The sequence below is a fragment of the Panthera tigris genome, chromosome E1, assembly GCF_018350195.1.
Source record: "Panthera tigris isolate Pti1 chromosome E1, P.tigris_Pti1_mat1.1, whole genome shotgun sequence".
NCBI classification, from domain to species: Eukaryota; Metazoa; Chordata; class Mammalia; order Carnivora; family Felidae; genus Panthera; species Panthera tigris.
The window spans coordinates 59,287,928-59,304,075 of NC_056673.1; the positions used below are offsets into that span (position 1 = coordinate 59,287,928).

General features: G+C 54.8%; 1 protein-coding gene across 1 annotated transcript in view; it reads left to right on the forward strand.

Annotated features, from left to right (window-relative positions):
- RPTOR (regulatory associated protein of MTOR complex 1) overlaps window positions 1-16,148 on the forward strand; it is a 331,489-nt gene that overhangs the window by 159,682 nt on the left and 155,659 nt on the right. The window contains exon 6 of the mRNA XM_042965566.1: window positions 4,029-4,204. Coding sequence (XP_042821500.1) covers window positions 4,029-4,204 — 176 coding nt within the window. The remainder of the gene's footprint in view (window positions 1-4,028; window positions 4,205-16,148) is intronic.

The window sequence follows — 16,148 nt, forward strand, 5'->3', positions numbered from 1 at the left end:
AACGAGAGAAGCCCCTTCCCCCCGCCGCCCCCCCCCCCCCCCGCGGCCCCCAGCAGCCGCACTGAGCAGAGGGAGCGGTTCCCGGCCCTCCCGAGCGCCAGGCGACCCACACGTGCGGAACAGTCAGCAGATGCCTCTGCTGGGTCTGCTTGCCGTGCATCCCATCCGAGGACTTTTCTGGACCCTTCCCAAATCCTCCAGAAGGCTCCAGTGAGCTCTGAAAGTCGAAGATTTTTCTTGTGTTCGAGTCCCTAGGTTCCCCAGGAGAAACCCCTTTGGGTAGAGGTGCGTGTCGGGCGTGCCCTTCGGTGAGGGTGAGCGCCGGCTCCCAGCTGGCGCTGTTCACGTCCACGCCTGGGCGGCTCTTGGGGTTCTCTGAGGGAGTCGTTCCCTTGCACGCGGGCTGTTTGCAAAGACTGAGTTCGATTAAAAGGCCACCATCTTGGATAAATACAAAAGCAACACGATGTGTGGGAAATGACCCCTGCACTAAGATAGGTCAGCGAGCCTGAGAAATGATGCTTCGTTGGTGGAATCCTTTGCCTTGAGTGTCATTTAAAAAATGTTTCGGATCCTAATTATCCCCAAAGTAGAGCTTTCATGTGCCTTCTGTGCGCCCGGCGGCGTGGTGGGAAGGAAGGGGCCGTGACGGCGCACTTCCCGCCGGATTCCCGCTGAACAGCTGTGACAGGTTGCCTGAGACCGTCAGCGGCTAGACCTGCCACATGGCCCCCGTTTACACCGCGCTGCACGGGGCCTGTGAAGGGGTCGGGCTTTCTATCAATGCCCGTTTTTAATTGGGAAATTTCATTTCTAGCAGATGTACTTGGGATAAAGACGTTTCTCCGTGTACCTGCCTCCCGTCCATCTTTGGCGTCCACGGAGCGCCTCCTGAGCCTCAGGACTTTGCAGGCTGTGAGCCAAATGCTGGGGGGGCGGGGGGGCACGAGGTGCAGACCGAACAGCGTCGCACGGAGGCCCTGCTCTGCCTCGCCACCCGGCAGCGCGGTGGGAGCACCGCCTGTGGACCAGACCGAACAGACTTCTGCACGCCTCGCGGAGGCCTCGCGAAGCCCGCCGAGTTCCGCCACGGCTGCCGGCTTGCGCACACCCACCTCCTGAGCTCCCTGTGGGTGGCGTTGGCGTGACTGAGTGCTCCCCTCCCGAGAGGCATCAGATCAGGTGCTCAACGGAGGAGCAAGCGTGGGAGAGCCCCGGTGTCTGCACTTGTGGCTGAAGGGCCTGCGCGTCCATTCCCAGCACCGGTAGAGAGGAAGCTTAACGGGGAATCAGACCGTGAACCAGAAAGCTCAAACCCGCGGACCTCCAGCGTCTCCGCTGTGAAAACGGACAGCTCTCTGCAAAGGAAAATAAGAGTGTGGAATCTAGTTTGTACGTAACAGCCGCATCTTCCCACCGAAGTCCCGCTGTGCTTGCCCTTCTCCGCGCCGGACTCCACGGAGTCCTCCACGGAGGTTTGCCCGGCCCGCCTGAGCCTGGCTGCCCGGTTCCGGGACCGGGGAGGGGGCGCTCGCACCCAGTGCCGAGGCCCAGAGCGTCCCCACGTCCCTGCCCCAGCCTCTGACGTTTCCCCGAGACTCGGGCCTGAGGGGCTGCCGACCCACCTGGCACCCGGACCCGTCGCCCTTCTGGGCGGGGTTGTCACAGCGGCCCCGGGGAGCCCGTCTCCCCTGGGAAGCAGGTGCCCCGTCGTGCTGAGCTGAGAGCGGGAGCCAAGGAGAGGATTGGGGGCGTGGATCTGCTGTCTCTGCCATCTTCGCTTTAAAAACCCAGTGCCTGGTGGCTGCAGCCTGGTGTCAGTATTCGGTGCTGCTGAACCATGAGCTCAAAATGGTTAAAGTGGTCGATTTCATGTTATCTGTGTCTTACCACAATTAAGGAAGAAAACCCATTCTTCTGAAAGTTGTATTTTAATTAAAAAATTTTAATTGCCCTTATTATGAGGTCTAGTAGAATTTCTATGGATTCTGGGCTTAATGCTCCTGTTATGGACTGGGTTGTCGATGAAACCACAACCTTCACCACCTCCCATTTGAGAAACGTTGAGATTAGAAACAAGGTTTGAGCAGCAGCAATCACGACGGCCACGTCCTCGGCACTGTGCTGCGTACCAGTGAGTGAGCGCGGCTTCGCGGGCATGGGATCTGAGTGCGAGGGGGCTGGTGGGCAGAGCCTGCGGGGCGCCCCGTCTTTGCCCCGGGGTTGGGGGTTCCACGGGGTCCCGGGGGGCCGACGCAGCACGGGGACCGGGAGCAGCCTCTTGCTTGCGTGACCCAGGCGCTGACCGAGTCCTTGGGGGCGCCGTGTCCTCATCGCGGAAGATCTCTAAAAATGGAAATACGGCGTACCTCATGGGGGGCGTTTCGAAAAGCAAATGAAATAGTGAACGTGACAGAGCCTTGAGAAGCGTCAACGACTGTGCAGCCGCGAGGAGCAAACACTGAGATTCACGCTCAGCCCGTCCGAGCAAGGCGCGACGCACAGCCGTGGTCTGCGGGGACAGGAAGGAGTCCTGCCGCTCTGGGGTGGTCACCCAAGGACCCCCGCAGGTGGCAGGAGGCCGCGGGGCCCGCGTGCTCCCAGTCCTCACGGCGGGGCGGGGTCAGAAGGCGCCTGGGAGCTGTCACCCTGCTTCACTTCCTGGATTGCGGACAGGCTGGGTTATGACCCGCGGTAAATAGTTTTCATTCCGCGCAGGTCGGGGCTGTTGGTGAGTGAGTGTCCAGGTACTGGACGTTGTGCTGGCCCACAGAACCGGCATTTTGGGCCCACATCATCACTCAGGGCCGCCGAAGCCCGGGAGACGTGAAGCCCCTCCAGCGGCCCTGAGTGGGCACGTTTTGTCCGCACCTTCCTTGTCCCCTGCGCCCAGCCCCAGGGAGGGCCGCCCTCTGCTTCCCTGCCCCGGCTCCACGCGGTGAGCCGTGGGAGCCCTCGCGCATTCGGCCGGCCGCGTCCCTGAAAATGGCAGCAGGACCCGTGGTGGGGTGAGCGGGCCACACAGAGGTGCGGCTGGGGAGGGTCTCCCAGGCCGTGGCGGAGGGAGCGGGTTCGGTTGAGTGAGGGTCCCAGACGTCGGTGAATTCTGCCGCTCTTCACGAGGGTGCGCGGAGGCCTCACATCTGACGGTTCTGTGTGTGATTTTTAAGAAAACTTTTTACTGCGTCACATCATTTTAGATTGACACTCTTAATTAGATTTCATTTAGTCAAAATTGAAATGTGTGCACCCTCACCATCGGCAGTAATTAGCATGGAGCCTTTCTTCCTAAAACTTCAGTGAGCTGGAGGCCCCTCTTCCGGTGCCCCTGCCTTCCAGAACCTCATCGAAGGAAATACCAAGCAGATATTACTTTCCCTGCCCTAAAGAGAAATTAAATTCTGCATTAAAACGAAACAAAACAAAACAGAAAAACCCTCTTCCCTGACTGCAGAGTTAACACGCCTGTTAGAAGGACTTGGAGATGTCACATGAGGCTAGGGGAGCGTGAGACCAGCCGGCCCACCGCCGGGCGAGGGGCCGTGTGCTCCCCAGGCTTCCGGCTGTGCCGGGTCAGTGGGTCCGCCGCGCTCAGATTCGCCCTCTGCACTTGGGTGCTGGTGCTGCTCACCCCGTAGGCTGGACGTCACCCCGTGTCAGTAAACACACCAAAGTAAGTGATGCCGGACAAGAGACTGAGTTTTAAAACAGACAAGACACTGAAAGAGCCCTGGAGGGAACTATGCTTGGACGTTGGTATGATCAGAGTAAGGAAGGAGCTGCGCACGGAAAACCGTAAAGAACTGATGTGCCAGGGACCCGGCCTCGCAGTGTCGGGGGAGGGACCTTGGTAACGAGCGCGAGGCCGCGCCGCCCCAGGGGACTCCACGGCGGCCTCTCTGCAGGGCCTCAGGAACACCCATGGTGTGCAGCCTGCCTCGCGTCTCGTCTGGGGCCACATTTCCAGCTGACCCTGCACTTATCCACGACCCCTAAGCCGCTCTTTGCCTTTAATGTTCCCCCTGCAGGTTGCTGCCATTAACCCGAACCACCCGCTCGCGCAGATGCCCCTGCCCCCATCCATGAAAAACTGCATTCAGCTGGCAGCCTGTGAGGCCAACGAGCTCCTGCCCATGATCCCCGACCTCCCGGCCGACCTGTTCACGTCCTGCCTCACCACCCCCATCAAAATCGCCCTGCGCTGGTAAGTGGCTCCCGCCGCGTCCTGGGACTCCCACGGGGGTCCCGAGATGGGTGTGAACTCAGCCTCCCGAGGCTGAAGCGTTGGGCGGGCTGCACATGCGGCCGGCCGCTCTGTGGTTTCCGGGTGCGCCCTCTCCACACCCGACACCCGAGGGCGTGAGCTTTGCACACCGGTCGCTCTGGAACACAGGCTTGCGTTTGAACGCAGGGAAGGCCGTCTTGACGAGAAGAGCCATTTCGCCCCAGGCTACAGTCGGAGTCTAATCTTTCAGTTGATTCAGGAAATCCAAATTCTTTCCTGCCTCTGGTCTTTGTAGAAGTCCAGAACTTTCCAGAGCACGACTGAGGAAATGGGTGGGCCTTCCAAACGGTGGAACCTGCACTTAAGTCCCGCCAGTGACGCGGGACCTGCCACGGGACGCGGCTGCTCTGGCCCCAGACCCAGTTTGCCAGTTTTCTGCTGCCGGCCGTCCCGTTGCTCTTTTAGTCTCTATTTTCCATTTTATGTTTTGCTGAGAAGCTTGTCTAGCTGTTGTCCAGCCGGGAGAGGGACACACGTCCAGGAGGCATAGGGGAAGCACACGGCTGGTGGGTGGTGTTCACTGTCTGCTGGGTAGGCCCTTTTCGGGGCTTTCTCCGAGGGCGGCCTGGCACACAAACCCACAGACCCCCCGGTCCTTCCCACGAGCCCAGAGAAGCAGCTGAGACACGTGTGGACCCTGGGGGCTAATATAATAGCTCAGCAACAGGCCCCTGGGGAGACCCCTGAGGGCCGGAGCTGCTTGGTTGGACAGAAGCTAGAGCAGTGTTCCCAGTCCGCCCAGGCCCCCCCCCCGCCCCGTGAGGTCGACAATGCTGGGCTGGCGGAGCAGCTCCCCTCTGCCCCCCCGAACCCCGCCCCCCGCATCCCAGGGCTGGGGCTTGCCCCAGGGAGCCTCCTGCAGGGTGACTTCCCCGTGAGGGGTCAGCAGTGAGGGGGAGCTGCCCAGAGGGGCTCCTAGCCGCCCAGCTCAACCGCCAGCTGACAGGTCCCCCGCTGCGCCCCGAGAAGCAGAGGTCGACCCTGAGGGGCACGGCCAGCGCGGGACAGAGCTGTGGAACGGCCCCAAGCAAGTTATGTGCACGTGACGGGGATGAAGGAAGGAAAACGCTAGAAGCAGTAGGCAGGACTGCGAAGCGGGAATCTAAGGAAGAGCCCGGTGGGGGCAGAGGTAGGAAAACGATGATGTTTGGAAGGAGGAACACGGCAGGTGGGATCCGTGGCAGGAAAGGGATCCGTGGCAGGAGAGGGGGCCGCAGCCCGCATCAGCTGGAAGGGCGGCCGCAGGAGGGAACAGAGAGGGCAGGCGACACAGAGAGAAACGGGCGCTCCCGTGTGCAGGGAGAGGTCGGCAGAGGTGCCGCTTCCTGAGGGTGACACGGACACGTTCTCCAAACGTGGAAAGAAGCGGAAGCTCAGGCCAGGAGGACACGCGGGCTCCGCACCGTCACCCACCCCCCTGCGGGCGCAACTCTCTCAACAAGGCTTTTTATTCACGAGGCCGGTCCTGAGTTTTTCTCCGTAACTGTCGGTGCTGTTTGGCGGTCGCCAGGAGAGGGGGAAGGGCCGTTTAACGTGATTCTGTTCATCATCCAGGAAATAATTAACTGAGCTCCGCTGTGTCCTGAAAACCCGCACTAAGCGCCATAGGAGACGCGAAGTTGTCCTCACAGATTTACAGTCTGGCCGAGGACACAAGCTGCCTTGAGGCGCCTGAGTGTCGCGGGCAAGCGTGGCCGGGGCTCCCGTGTGCCCAGGGGACAGAGAATCTCTGAGGGCCAAGGGGACGAGGGAAAGCGTCCTGGGGGAGACGCAGCCCGATGGGGGTCCCCGCAGGGGGCCGGGTTTGAAGAGGAGCAGAGGGGCATCGCGGACAGGCGGCTCACAGCCCCGCCGGCTCCAGGGGTGACGCGCGTCTCTGAGAAGAGCAGGTCATCGGCCCAGGAAGCTGAAGAGGTGTAGGTGAGGTCAGGGGTGGACCGGCGTCGGACGTGGGTTGCTCTGAATGCCGAGCCCCTGACCTTGACGCGGAGGACTGACGGGGAGAGCCCGGGGGGTGTTTGCGTGGGAACGTGACTTGATAAGAGCGCCGAGGCAGCTACTCTCCCAGCCCGATCCGGTCCCCGTCCGATCCGGTCCCCGTCCGATCCCTCCCCGTCCGCTCCAAGGCGAAAGCGGGAAGGCGGAGGTCTGCGGGCAGTAGCCCCCACACGTGCACCTGGACTGTCCCGGGGGCGGGCCTCGTTTCCACTCTCTGTCCCGCCTCTCCCCCCAGGGTCTCCTGCCCTTGCTGCCTCTGCGCGCTGACTCCCGAATGACGCCGGGAGCCAGGTGTGCCCAGGCCTCCGCCCGCCCTGGGCCGGGGCTGTTTGCGGGGCCTGGCACGGGGCATTTGTGCGGGTTTTCGGGCGGGCGAGTGGAGATGCATGCAGGGAGGGAGGAAGGAAAAGAAAGCAAGAAGGGCCTGAGCGGGAATCTTCGGCCCCCACACCTGCCCATGTCGCCGCCCCCGCGGCAGGCGGATGTCCTCGCCCGTGTCCCCGACGTGCTCCCTTCCACCCTGGTCGGGAGGGACTTGGCGCCCCTCACTCACAGCTGGGTGCCGTCGAGCCCGCCCTCTGATCGGGGAGCGGGCCTCACTCCGCCGCAACGGGACGCGTTGTCTCGGGAGCTGCCTGAAATCCTGTCGGGAGTGAGGCTGTAACTAAAGCTTGTAAAAGTAACGTCTGGTGGGAAACACAGGGAGAAGCGGCTGCAACTTACATGGTTCCCGTCGGGGGGGGCTTCGGAATCAGCGCGCCAGGGTTGCAGGCGGTGGTCATCAGCAGGGTGTGTCTGGAACAGTCGGGCACTGCCCGGCGGGTCTGTCTTCGCGGTAAGCCACTCTCTGCCTAATGGATGAATCGGATGGCGGCTGCGCGGTCCTTAGCCCGTGACGGCGACAGACCACGATCCTTGGAAGACTCGTCAGGCGAAACGTGTGCTCGTTTGTAACAACCGGTCAGAAACCACCAGCTTGTCTTAAATGGAGAAAGGAAAACAGCCTGGTGGGTAGCGCTCGTTCGTATTTCCAGGGTTAAGGTTTGGTTTTTCATTTGCAGAGTCAGTATTTTCCAACTTAAAGTAGGATGTACATTCCTTGCAGAAAACTTGTAAAAAGTAAAAAGAAGGGCGCCTGACTGGCGCAGCTCATGCCGTCACGGTCCGTGGGATCCAGCCCTGCGTCAGGCTCTGCGCTCACAGCACAGAGCCTTCTTGGGATTGTCTCCCCCACCCTGGCCCCCACCCTCTGCCTCCCCTGCTCGTGCAGGCGCGTGTGTGCTCGCTCACTCTCTCTCAAAAGAAGTGAACACATTTCTAAAAAATGCAAAAAGAGAATGATCATTCAAGATTTTACCAACTTCAACACGCTCAGTGTTACCTGTTTGCTATATTGCCTGTTAGTCTCTACTTCTACGCGTGTACATTTCTGCACGGATGTAATGAGGCTAAAATTTGCAGTTTCTGCTACTTAATCTTTAGCATTATAATAAATTTATCCTAGACCACTAGAAACTGTTAGTAAACACCATTTGTCATGACCGCATAAGATTTCACTTTATTCACGTTCCCTGTTTTATTTAACCAAAGCCTAGGGCTTTGGCATTTAGGATGCTAGTCAGCAAAGGTAGGAGAGCCCACAGTAACTCAAGGATAGGGGTCCGCCACGCTCTTCTGTAAAGGGCCAGATAGTGAATAGCTGAGGCCTTGGGTGCCCGAGACCCCAGCTCTGCTGGTGGTGTGGGGGAGCCGTACGGACACGGACAGATGAGAGGAGCTGTGTTCCCGGAAAACTGTTTTTGTGAAAACAGCCACTGGACCCTACTTAGCCAGCTCGTGCTTTTGAGAATGGAACCAGAATCTTAGTGTGCGTGAGACCACTGTCCTCATCTACTGGTCAGGTCCCTCCCTCCGTCCTTCGTTCTTGTGTGAATAAGACGATGGTTTTTAGCAGCACTCACTCATTATATAAGGCACAAGTGGAGAAGAGTACCGTGTGCTTTACGAACGTACCACAGCCTTGCTTTGTACGTACGAAACGCGTGTGTGGTCGTATTTGGTGGCAAGTGTGTTTGTGAATCTTATTTGATGATGAAGTCGTTGTTGGGAAACCTGGTTTTTGGATTTGCTTTTCGTGTTTTGCTTCAGTATTTCTTATTTTCAGAAATCGATAATGTCAGTAATTCTGAAACGAGCCAGTACATTATTCCCTATATAAGTGATTACCTTACTCAGCATGTATATCAACGTAGTACAGGAGTCTAAAATACAGGTTTTCTTTTGGCTTTTTCTGCGTCTTTGGTGGCAGAATTCCATTTTAAATGTATTGTGGCTATATTTGTGTACTATATTTGTGTACTACTGAAAATTATAACCCAGTGGCACTTAATTTGCTATAAACTAGATTGATGCCTATTACATTGTGCAGCATGTAATCGTATTGTTTATTAAAGAAAATGATAGACATTATTTTGGTTTGAATAGAGGTCAAGGAACGTGTTTCTCTCCTTTCAATTAAATTGAGGAATTTCAGGGAGTTTAAATGTTAATGACACCGGATTAATGTATACTCGTCCGCATGGGAAGTCTTGCCCTCCTGTGTTTACCCAGCGAGGGAGGCAGAGGAGACAGGCAGGCCCCAGGCAGGCGGGCGGAGCTCAGCACGCGGCAGTTTGCGGTGGCCCGGACGCCGTGCAGTCACGTTAGCTGCTCTCGCCACCGTGATGGTGACGTTCCAGCCAAACGTAAGAAAGAGTCGGACAAGTCGTGATGACTCAGCAGAGGAGAGAGGGCTGACACCTCAGCCCCAGGATGGAGAAAAGCCAAAGACAAGTCAGCTGACTCACGGAGCAGAATTTCGGGACGCAGACAGGCCCAGGCGCCAGGCCCCCGTTGTGTGTCTGGCCGGGCTGAGCAGAGGGCAGTGCCTATCCCATCGCAGACCCTGCCTGTGACGTTTGCTTTGTATCTTTCTTAAAGACTCGGCCAAGACCCAGTCAGAGTTACCTTTACAGACAGAAATCCTTGCTGGTTTTTGATGATGGGGTTAACGGTTCTCTCTAGAATTTTCTAAAATACAGCTTCTTTGCTGGAGAACAAACTTCCTGCCTGAGCATTCAGTGCTCGTGTGTTGTCAGGTTTTTAGTTCCTTTTAAAAAACTGGATACGATGGCTCTGCCTTACTTCTCATGTCTGAAGGCGGAGACAGTCAGAGCCCCTCCCAGAGAGTGAGGCCACGGAGACACATCAGGGAGTAAAACGCCTCGCTCTGTGTGTTGGGCCTTAGTAGTAGGTAAGTTTAGTTGAAATGGTTTTCTTCTCGGGAGGCCTTCACAGTACGGCCTCAGCCACTCTCTGGTCCTGCTGCATAAGCCCCACGGGAGCTTCCAGAAACCGTCAGGTCACGTGATTGGTCCCGTGCCCACCTCCAGACTGGACCACGTATTCTGACCGTTGCGGTCCGGTGCCGTGCTCGTGAATGTGAGTGCCATAATGCGTCGTCACAGAGCTCCACACGCAGAAACCTGGCGAATGCTGCTAGGAAAGACGGCGGAACGGGAGGGAACGGCAGGGCTGCTGACCCCCGGCCCCTCCGACCCCTCCCTGGCTTCGACCGCAGACCTAGTCCTTGGGCTGCCACGGGGGCCAACACTGATGGGTCCCTTGGGGAGTCCATTCAGCAATGAGCCAGAAACGTGGGGACCCTTGGGGACGGTAGAGACCACTGGGAGAGGAGACAGGAGGCCGGGTGGACACGGCGGGGTAGGTGAGGACGGGAGGGCGCAGGCGAGGGCAGTCTGAGGGCAGGCGTTCCGGCCGTGCGGTGGCTCTTCCCCACACCGTCCCTCATGGGCACAGAAGGAGGCAGGGAGAGAAGGACAGGTGACCAGCTGTCCTCTGGGGAGTAGCCTGCACCTGTAGAAGGCAGAGGAAGAACTCAGAGCGAAGGTGACACCGGGAACGTGAGGAGGAGGCAGGCAGTTAGGGACACAGCTCAGGCGGAGATACGGGGCGTGCAGAGTGTCACCGATGGGCTAAAGAAGGTAGCAGGTGTGCTGACCAGCAGCACGGCGGGCGCGGCGGAGGGCAGCGAGGGCTGGGCCCACCCAGACACAGAGGAAGAGGGAGAGGCCAGAAGGTCGGAGTGCGAGTTGGAAGTGGAAGACGGCTACGGTATCGGTCATGGAAACTGCGCGTGCGATTGGTCTGACATGGGAGACAGAACCACCAGAATAATGAAAATAGAAGGTGTCATTTTCACACCAGGAGAGACCATTTCTTCCCTCTAAAGGAAGGTAGAAGAAAGAGAAGAGAAAAGCACGGTGAACAGAAAGTGTGAAACAAAGCGGCCACAATAAGTCTTGCGCTAAAAGCGGTGGTCTGAGTGAGCCACGTCTCTCAGAGGATAGGGGTTCTGTGCCCCGTAAAACTCCCCGTGACACGGCAAAGCAGCCCCTCGTCCACAGGACACGTGTTTAAAACACAGCATCTGAAAGGCTGGAAATCGCAGGATGAAAGGAGAAGTATGAGCCGAACGAAAGCTGAAGTGACAGCTTTATAAGCCAGGGCAGAGCCCGAGATGAGACGCGTCGAAAGGGACAAAGAGCAGTGTTTTATGGCGGGAAAGCGCAGGCGACGAGGAGACACGCGGATGGGACTCTGCACCCACCCGACAGCGTGGCCCCGAGCCGTGTATGATGAGGACGGAAGGAACCACGGACGGAAGCAGCAACTCAGGAATAAAGGGACCGAGGCGCCCAGGAGTTGGAAAGTAAGCCCGATAGATAAGATTTCAGTGACAGGATTGATTAACTGGGTGTAACAAAGGCAAACACAGGATACACCGTTCTGGCACACGTGGACAAGTCACAAAAACAACCGTGTGCTGGGCCACAGGGGAAGCTTGAATGACCCCGGAGAGTCCACACCGTGTACACTCTGTTCTCAGACCACTGTGCAGCGCGGTTGGGGCTCAGTAGTGGAAAAATAGATGGGAAAAAAGTCCTGAAAGCTAAAAAATCTTACTCTTAAAACCGTTAGATTAAAGAGGATATAACGTAAAGAATATCGTGAAATACTCGAAGCTGAGTGACGGTTTAGCAGAGCTTTTCCTGCCCGTGGGATACAGCTGAAGCAGGCTCAGATGTAGTACGTACAGTCCGGAAACGAAGGTTAAATCTAAGGAAAAACAAACATCCCCCCTATAGAGCCGGGGGAGATGCCACAGTCTGCAGAGAGGAGGCAGCCGGTACCTGTCATGGCGTCTCCACGTCCCCAGCACGTCTGGTTAACGCCCCAGAATTCTACGACAGGAGGGGGCGTCTTGGGGCTGCCCCCGTCTCCATACAAAGTCGGACCGGCACTCTCAGTTTCAGCTCCGGCCCCGGCGCCTGGGCCTCTCTGCGTCCCGAAATTCCGCGCCACGAGTCGGCTGACTTCTCTTTGGCTCTTCTCCATCCGGGGTTGAGGTGTCCGCCCTCTCTCCTCTGCTGAGTCGCTGCGACTTGTCCGACTCTTTCTACGTTTGGCTGGAACGTCACCATCGCGGTGGCCAGAGCAGCTAGCGGTACGGCACGGCACCCGGGCCACCGCAGGAACCGTCTCAGTCGGCCCTCGCAGCGGGCCCGTGGGCAGGGACGGGGACGAGAGAGCCGGGCTTCAAGCCCCAACGGGCGCTGCAGGCTGCCGCGTGCTCCACCCGCCTGTCTGGCACCTGCCTGTCTCTCTCTGCTGTGATTTTCTCCCCGGTACTCGTGCCTGTCTGGCTCCTTTTCTTCACTTTGATGGCCATGACGACGGAGGGAGTTGAGATCCATGTTTCAGTGAAGGCCTTCGGGCCTCACTTAACTGGGGAAGGGCTACCCCAGGCTCTTCGGCAGACATCATGCTTGGCGCAGCAACTTGAGACAGCTTCCCGTCGAGGCCCAGGGCAGGCGAGGACTCTCTCTGGCACTCCTGCAGGCCTCAGAGCCCTGGCCGCCAGGAAGCCAGATAAGTAAGTAGTGGAAAAACACAAAACTGTGTAATCATCCCCGTACAGCATGGATCATCTGTCATACTTCATTGATTGGGGGATGCACATTTTCGCCCCCGGACGTATCTGAGACCACCCCCCCCCCCATCTCGTGGTAAATTACACGCCCCTTTAATTTGCAGCGCCGTTTCTCCTTAGCGGTACATGGAAATGCCTCCAGAAGTCCGCTTAGAGACGTGCACTGGGCCTTTCTTGTTGCACAGCTTGTGAGATAAACTAGCCGAAGGTTCAGCACTCGGGAATCGTGGGTAAAACACCAGGTAAGCTGCAAGTAGTTAGTGAACTGGTTTATATACACCAGCAATTACTGATCTCAAAATCATAACGGTGTTTGTAGATTTTAATTGGAAAAGTATACAACGTATGGTCTTTCTCTGTAAGACCAGAGAAAGAAAAGCACATTTAACCATAAGTAGAAGAAAAGAAATTTTTAAAAAGGAGAGTAATAATGAACAGAAAACACTCCAGAAACAATCTAGAATTCCTGATAAATTTGAAAAGCTCGATAAAATTGTCGACACTCTCTTTGGATGGTCGAGAAAACCAGAAAAGAGGCACAAATTACCTATAACAGAAGTAGAAAAGGGAGCATCACCACAGGCATTAAGAGGGTTAAAAGGGGATCCTTTTAAGTAGGAAGGACTTTATTCCAGTAAATTCTACACCTTAAATGAAGTGGGTGAATTCCGTGAAAGACACAAATTACTGAATCTGACACGGAAGGAAATGACAATCTAGAGAGTTTATACGTCATAAAGAAATTGAATTACAGGTAAAAGCCTCACGAAGAAAACTCCAGGCCCAGATATTATTACTGATAAATTCTTAAATGTTTAAGAAAGAAATAACACCAATTCTTCTATGAACGCTTTCAGAAAATAGAGGAAGTGGAACGTCTCCTGTCTCGTTCCACAGGCTAACTTGACCCCCAAGATCAGAGTCACACAAAGACTGTATAAAGCGGAGGCTGGGGGGAGGAGGACTTACAGACCAAGATTCCTCATTAACACAGATATAAAAATCCTTAACAAAGAGGCGCCTGGGTGGCTCAGTCGGTTGGGAGCCCGACTTCAGCTCAGGTCATGATCTCGCACTTTGTGGGTTTGAGCCCCGCGTTCGGCTCTGTGCTGACAGCTCGTGGCCTGGAGCCTGCTTCTGATTCTGTGTCTCCCTCTCTCTCTGCCCCTCCTCCACTCAAGCTCTGTCTCTCTCTCTTTCTCTCCAAAATAAATAAATCCTTAACAAAATATTAGCAAATGAAGCCTGCGAATATACAGAAAGAATCCAGTAGGGTTTATCTCAGGAACACAGGGTTTGTTTGTTTATTTACCATATGCATACCACTACATGCGATCCATTGTAAGGTACAACTTACTATAAATGTATTCATTCTCCTTTTCCAGAGTTAAAGAGAAAAACCATATGATCATCTCAATAGACGCATAAAAGCATTTGACGGAATTTGACACCCATTCATAACAAACCAGTCCAGCAAACTAGCAATGGAGGCGAACGCTCTTAAGCTTATAAAAGGCATCTCAGGAGAGCCTGTAGCTAACATTGTACTTAATGGTGAAAGGTTAAATGTGTTCCCCAGAAGGTTGCAAACGAGACAAAGATGTTCACTCTCACCACTGCTGTTTATTATCGGGCTAGAAGACGTTCTAGTCGGGGCAGTGAAGCCAGAAGAATATAAAAGGGCATACAGATTGGTGAGGAAATAAAGCTGCTTACTCACAGACAACATGATTGTCTACCTAGCAACTCAGGAGTGGCCTACAAAGACGTGGCTGGAATTCATTCATTTTAGCATGGTTCTAGGGCATCAGATGGATACCCCACCCCACATCAGTTGCCTTTCTGTGTACTATTGACAAACGCTTGGAAATTGAAATTTAAAGATGATTTGCGGTGTCATCAAAGTTCTGAAATGACTTGAGGATGAAGGTAACAAACCACGTGCCAGACCCGTGCGCCTGAAGCCACGGAGCGTCACGGAGAATGACCGCAGCGTACATGGAGGATTAGACTGTGCTTAGAGAATAAAACAACGAACGTTTTAGATCTGCTCAACTTGATCTGTATATCCAGTTCAATCCCAGTTAGAATCCTATTTCTTAAAGAAATTGACAACTTGGTTTTATCATTATTTATTTTTAACAGTTCCTGTTTTGTTTCTTTTAGAGCGAGCGAGCGAGCATGAGCAGGGAGGGGGGAAGGGGGGATGGCAGGGGGGAGAGAGAGAGAGTGAGCGAGTCTTACGCAGGCTCCTCGTTCAGCACGGAGCCTGACTCGGGGCTCAGTCCCACAGCCGTGGGATTATGACCTGAGCCAACAATTCAAGGGTCAGATGCTCAACCAACTGGGCCACCCGAGCACCCCAACAAGTTGATTTTAAATCCTATGTAGAAATGCAAAGGGTGTAGCCAAAACAGTTTCGAAAAGGAGGCACGTTGGTTTATTTCAAGACTTCGTATCGAGCCGCAGTAATCACGACTGTGGCATTGGCTCACGGACGGCCACATAAACCAACGGAACGGACCACAGAGTGCAGACGTAGACCCACACGTATATGATCGGTTGAGTTGGGACAAGGATACTGAGGTGGTCTGATGGGGAAAGGACGGTCTCTTTAACAAATGGTACTGGAATAATTGGCTGTTCATTCAGGAAAAACAAAATCCCCAACCTTGTAAGCAATTAACTTCTGATCTTACACAAGGTAGAACTATAAAACTTGTAGATGAAAACATAGGAGAAATTGACGATTTTCTAGACGTGACCCGAACAACACAGACCATTAAAAAAATCGATCAGTTGAAGCTCATTAAAATTAAAAACTTGTGCTGTTTGATAGACACTGTTAAGACACCTTTACAATACGTTGTCTGACAGAGACCTGCATAGAGAATATAGGAAGACCTTTAAAAACTCAAGAAAACAACCCAGATTTTAAACAAATGGCCAAATGATTGGGTGGATGTTCTACAAAGAAGATACGGGAACGGCTGACGGACACAGGAAGGATGCGTGGTATGTGTTGCCAACGGGAATGCAAAACAGTACAGCCACTTCGGAGATCCGTTTGGCCCTTTCTAACAATGTTACATGTACAGCCCGTCAGTTCCATGCCTACGCAGTGACCCGAGAGGAAGAAAACCTGTGTCCACAGAAAGGCGTGCACGTGAATGTTCCTAGCAGCTCCGTTGATGATACCCAGAACCTGAAAAGACCCAAATGTCCATCAGCAGCTGAACAGATAATCAAATTGCTGTCCGTCCATGCAATATTACAAGCTATTGATAACAGACAGAATGAGTGAATCTCAGAAACCTTGTAATGATTGGCGGATGAACAGGGGGAGTGCCCAGTTCATGATTCCGAGACATCCGGAGAAAGGCTGACCACAGCGAGATAAAGCGGGTGGGGCTCGCTGGGGCAGATTCAGGGCCGGGGTGATGGCAGGTGAGACACATCTGTCTGCTGCTTCAGACCATGATCTGAAAACGGGTGCGTCTCACTGTATGGAAATTGCACCGAATTAAGTGATTTAAGTGGTTTTAAGTGCATAGTGTGGAGTGCAGAAATAAGAAACAGGCTTAGATTTATGCCACGGTACTCTTTGGTGAATTAAATGCAAAATAGGCATATGAACGTACGTCTACACATATGCTTAAATAAAAATATGGAAGGACGTACATTTAATAGACATGGGTGCCTGGGGGTGTTGAGAAGGGTTGGGGGTGAAGGGGAGAAAAATAGAAGAGAAGGTACACCCCAGCGACAGCACGTTCCCCGAGTCGTGGGCTCTGGACAGTTCCTCAGGACGCT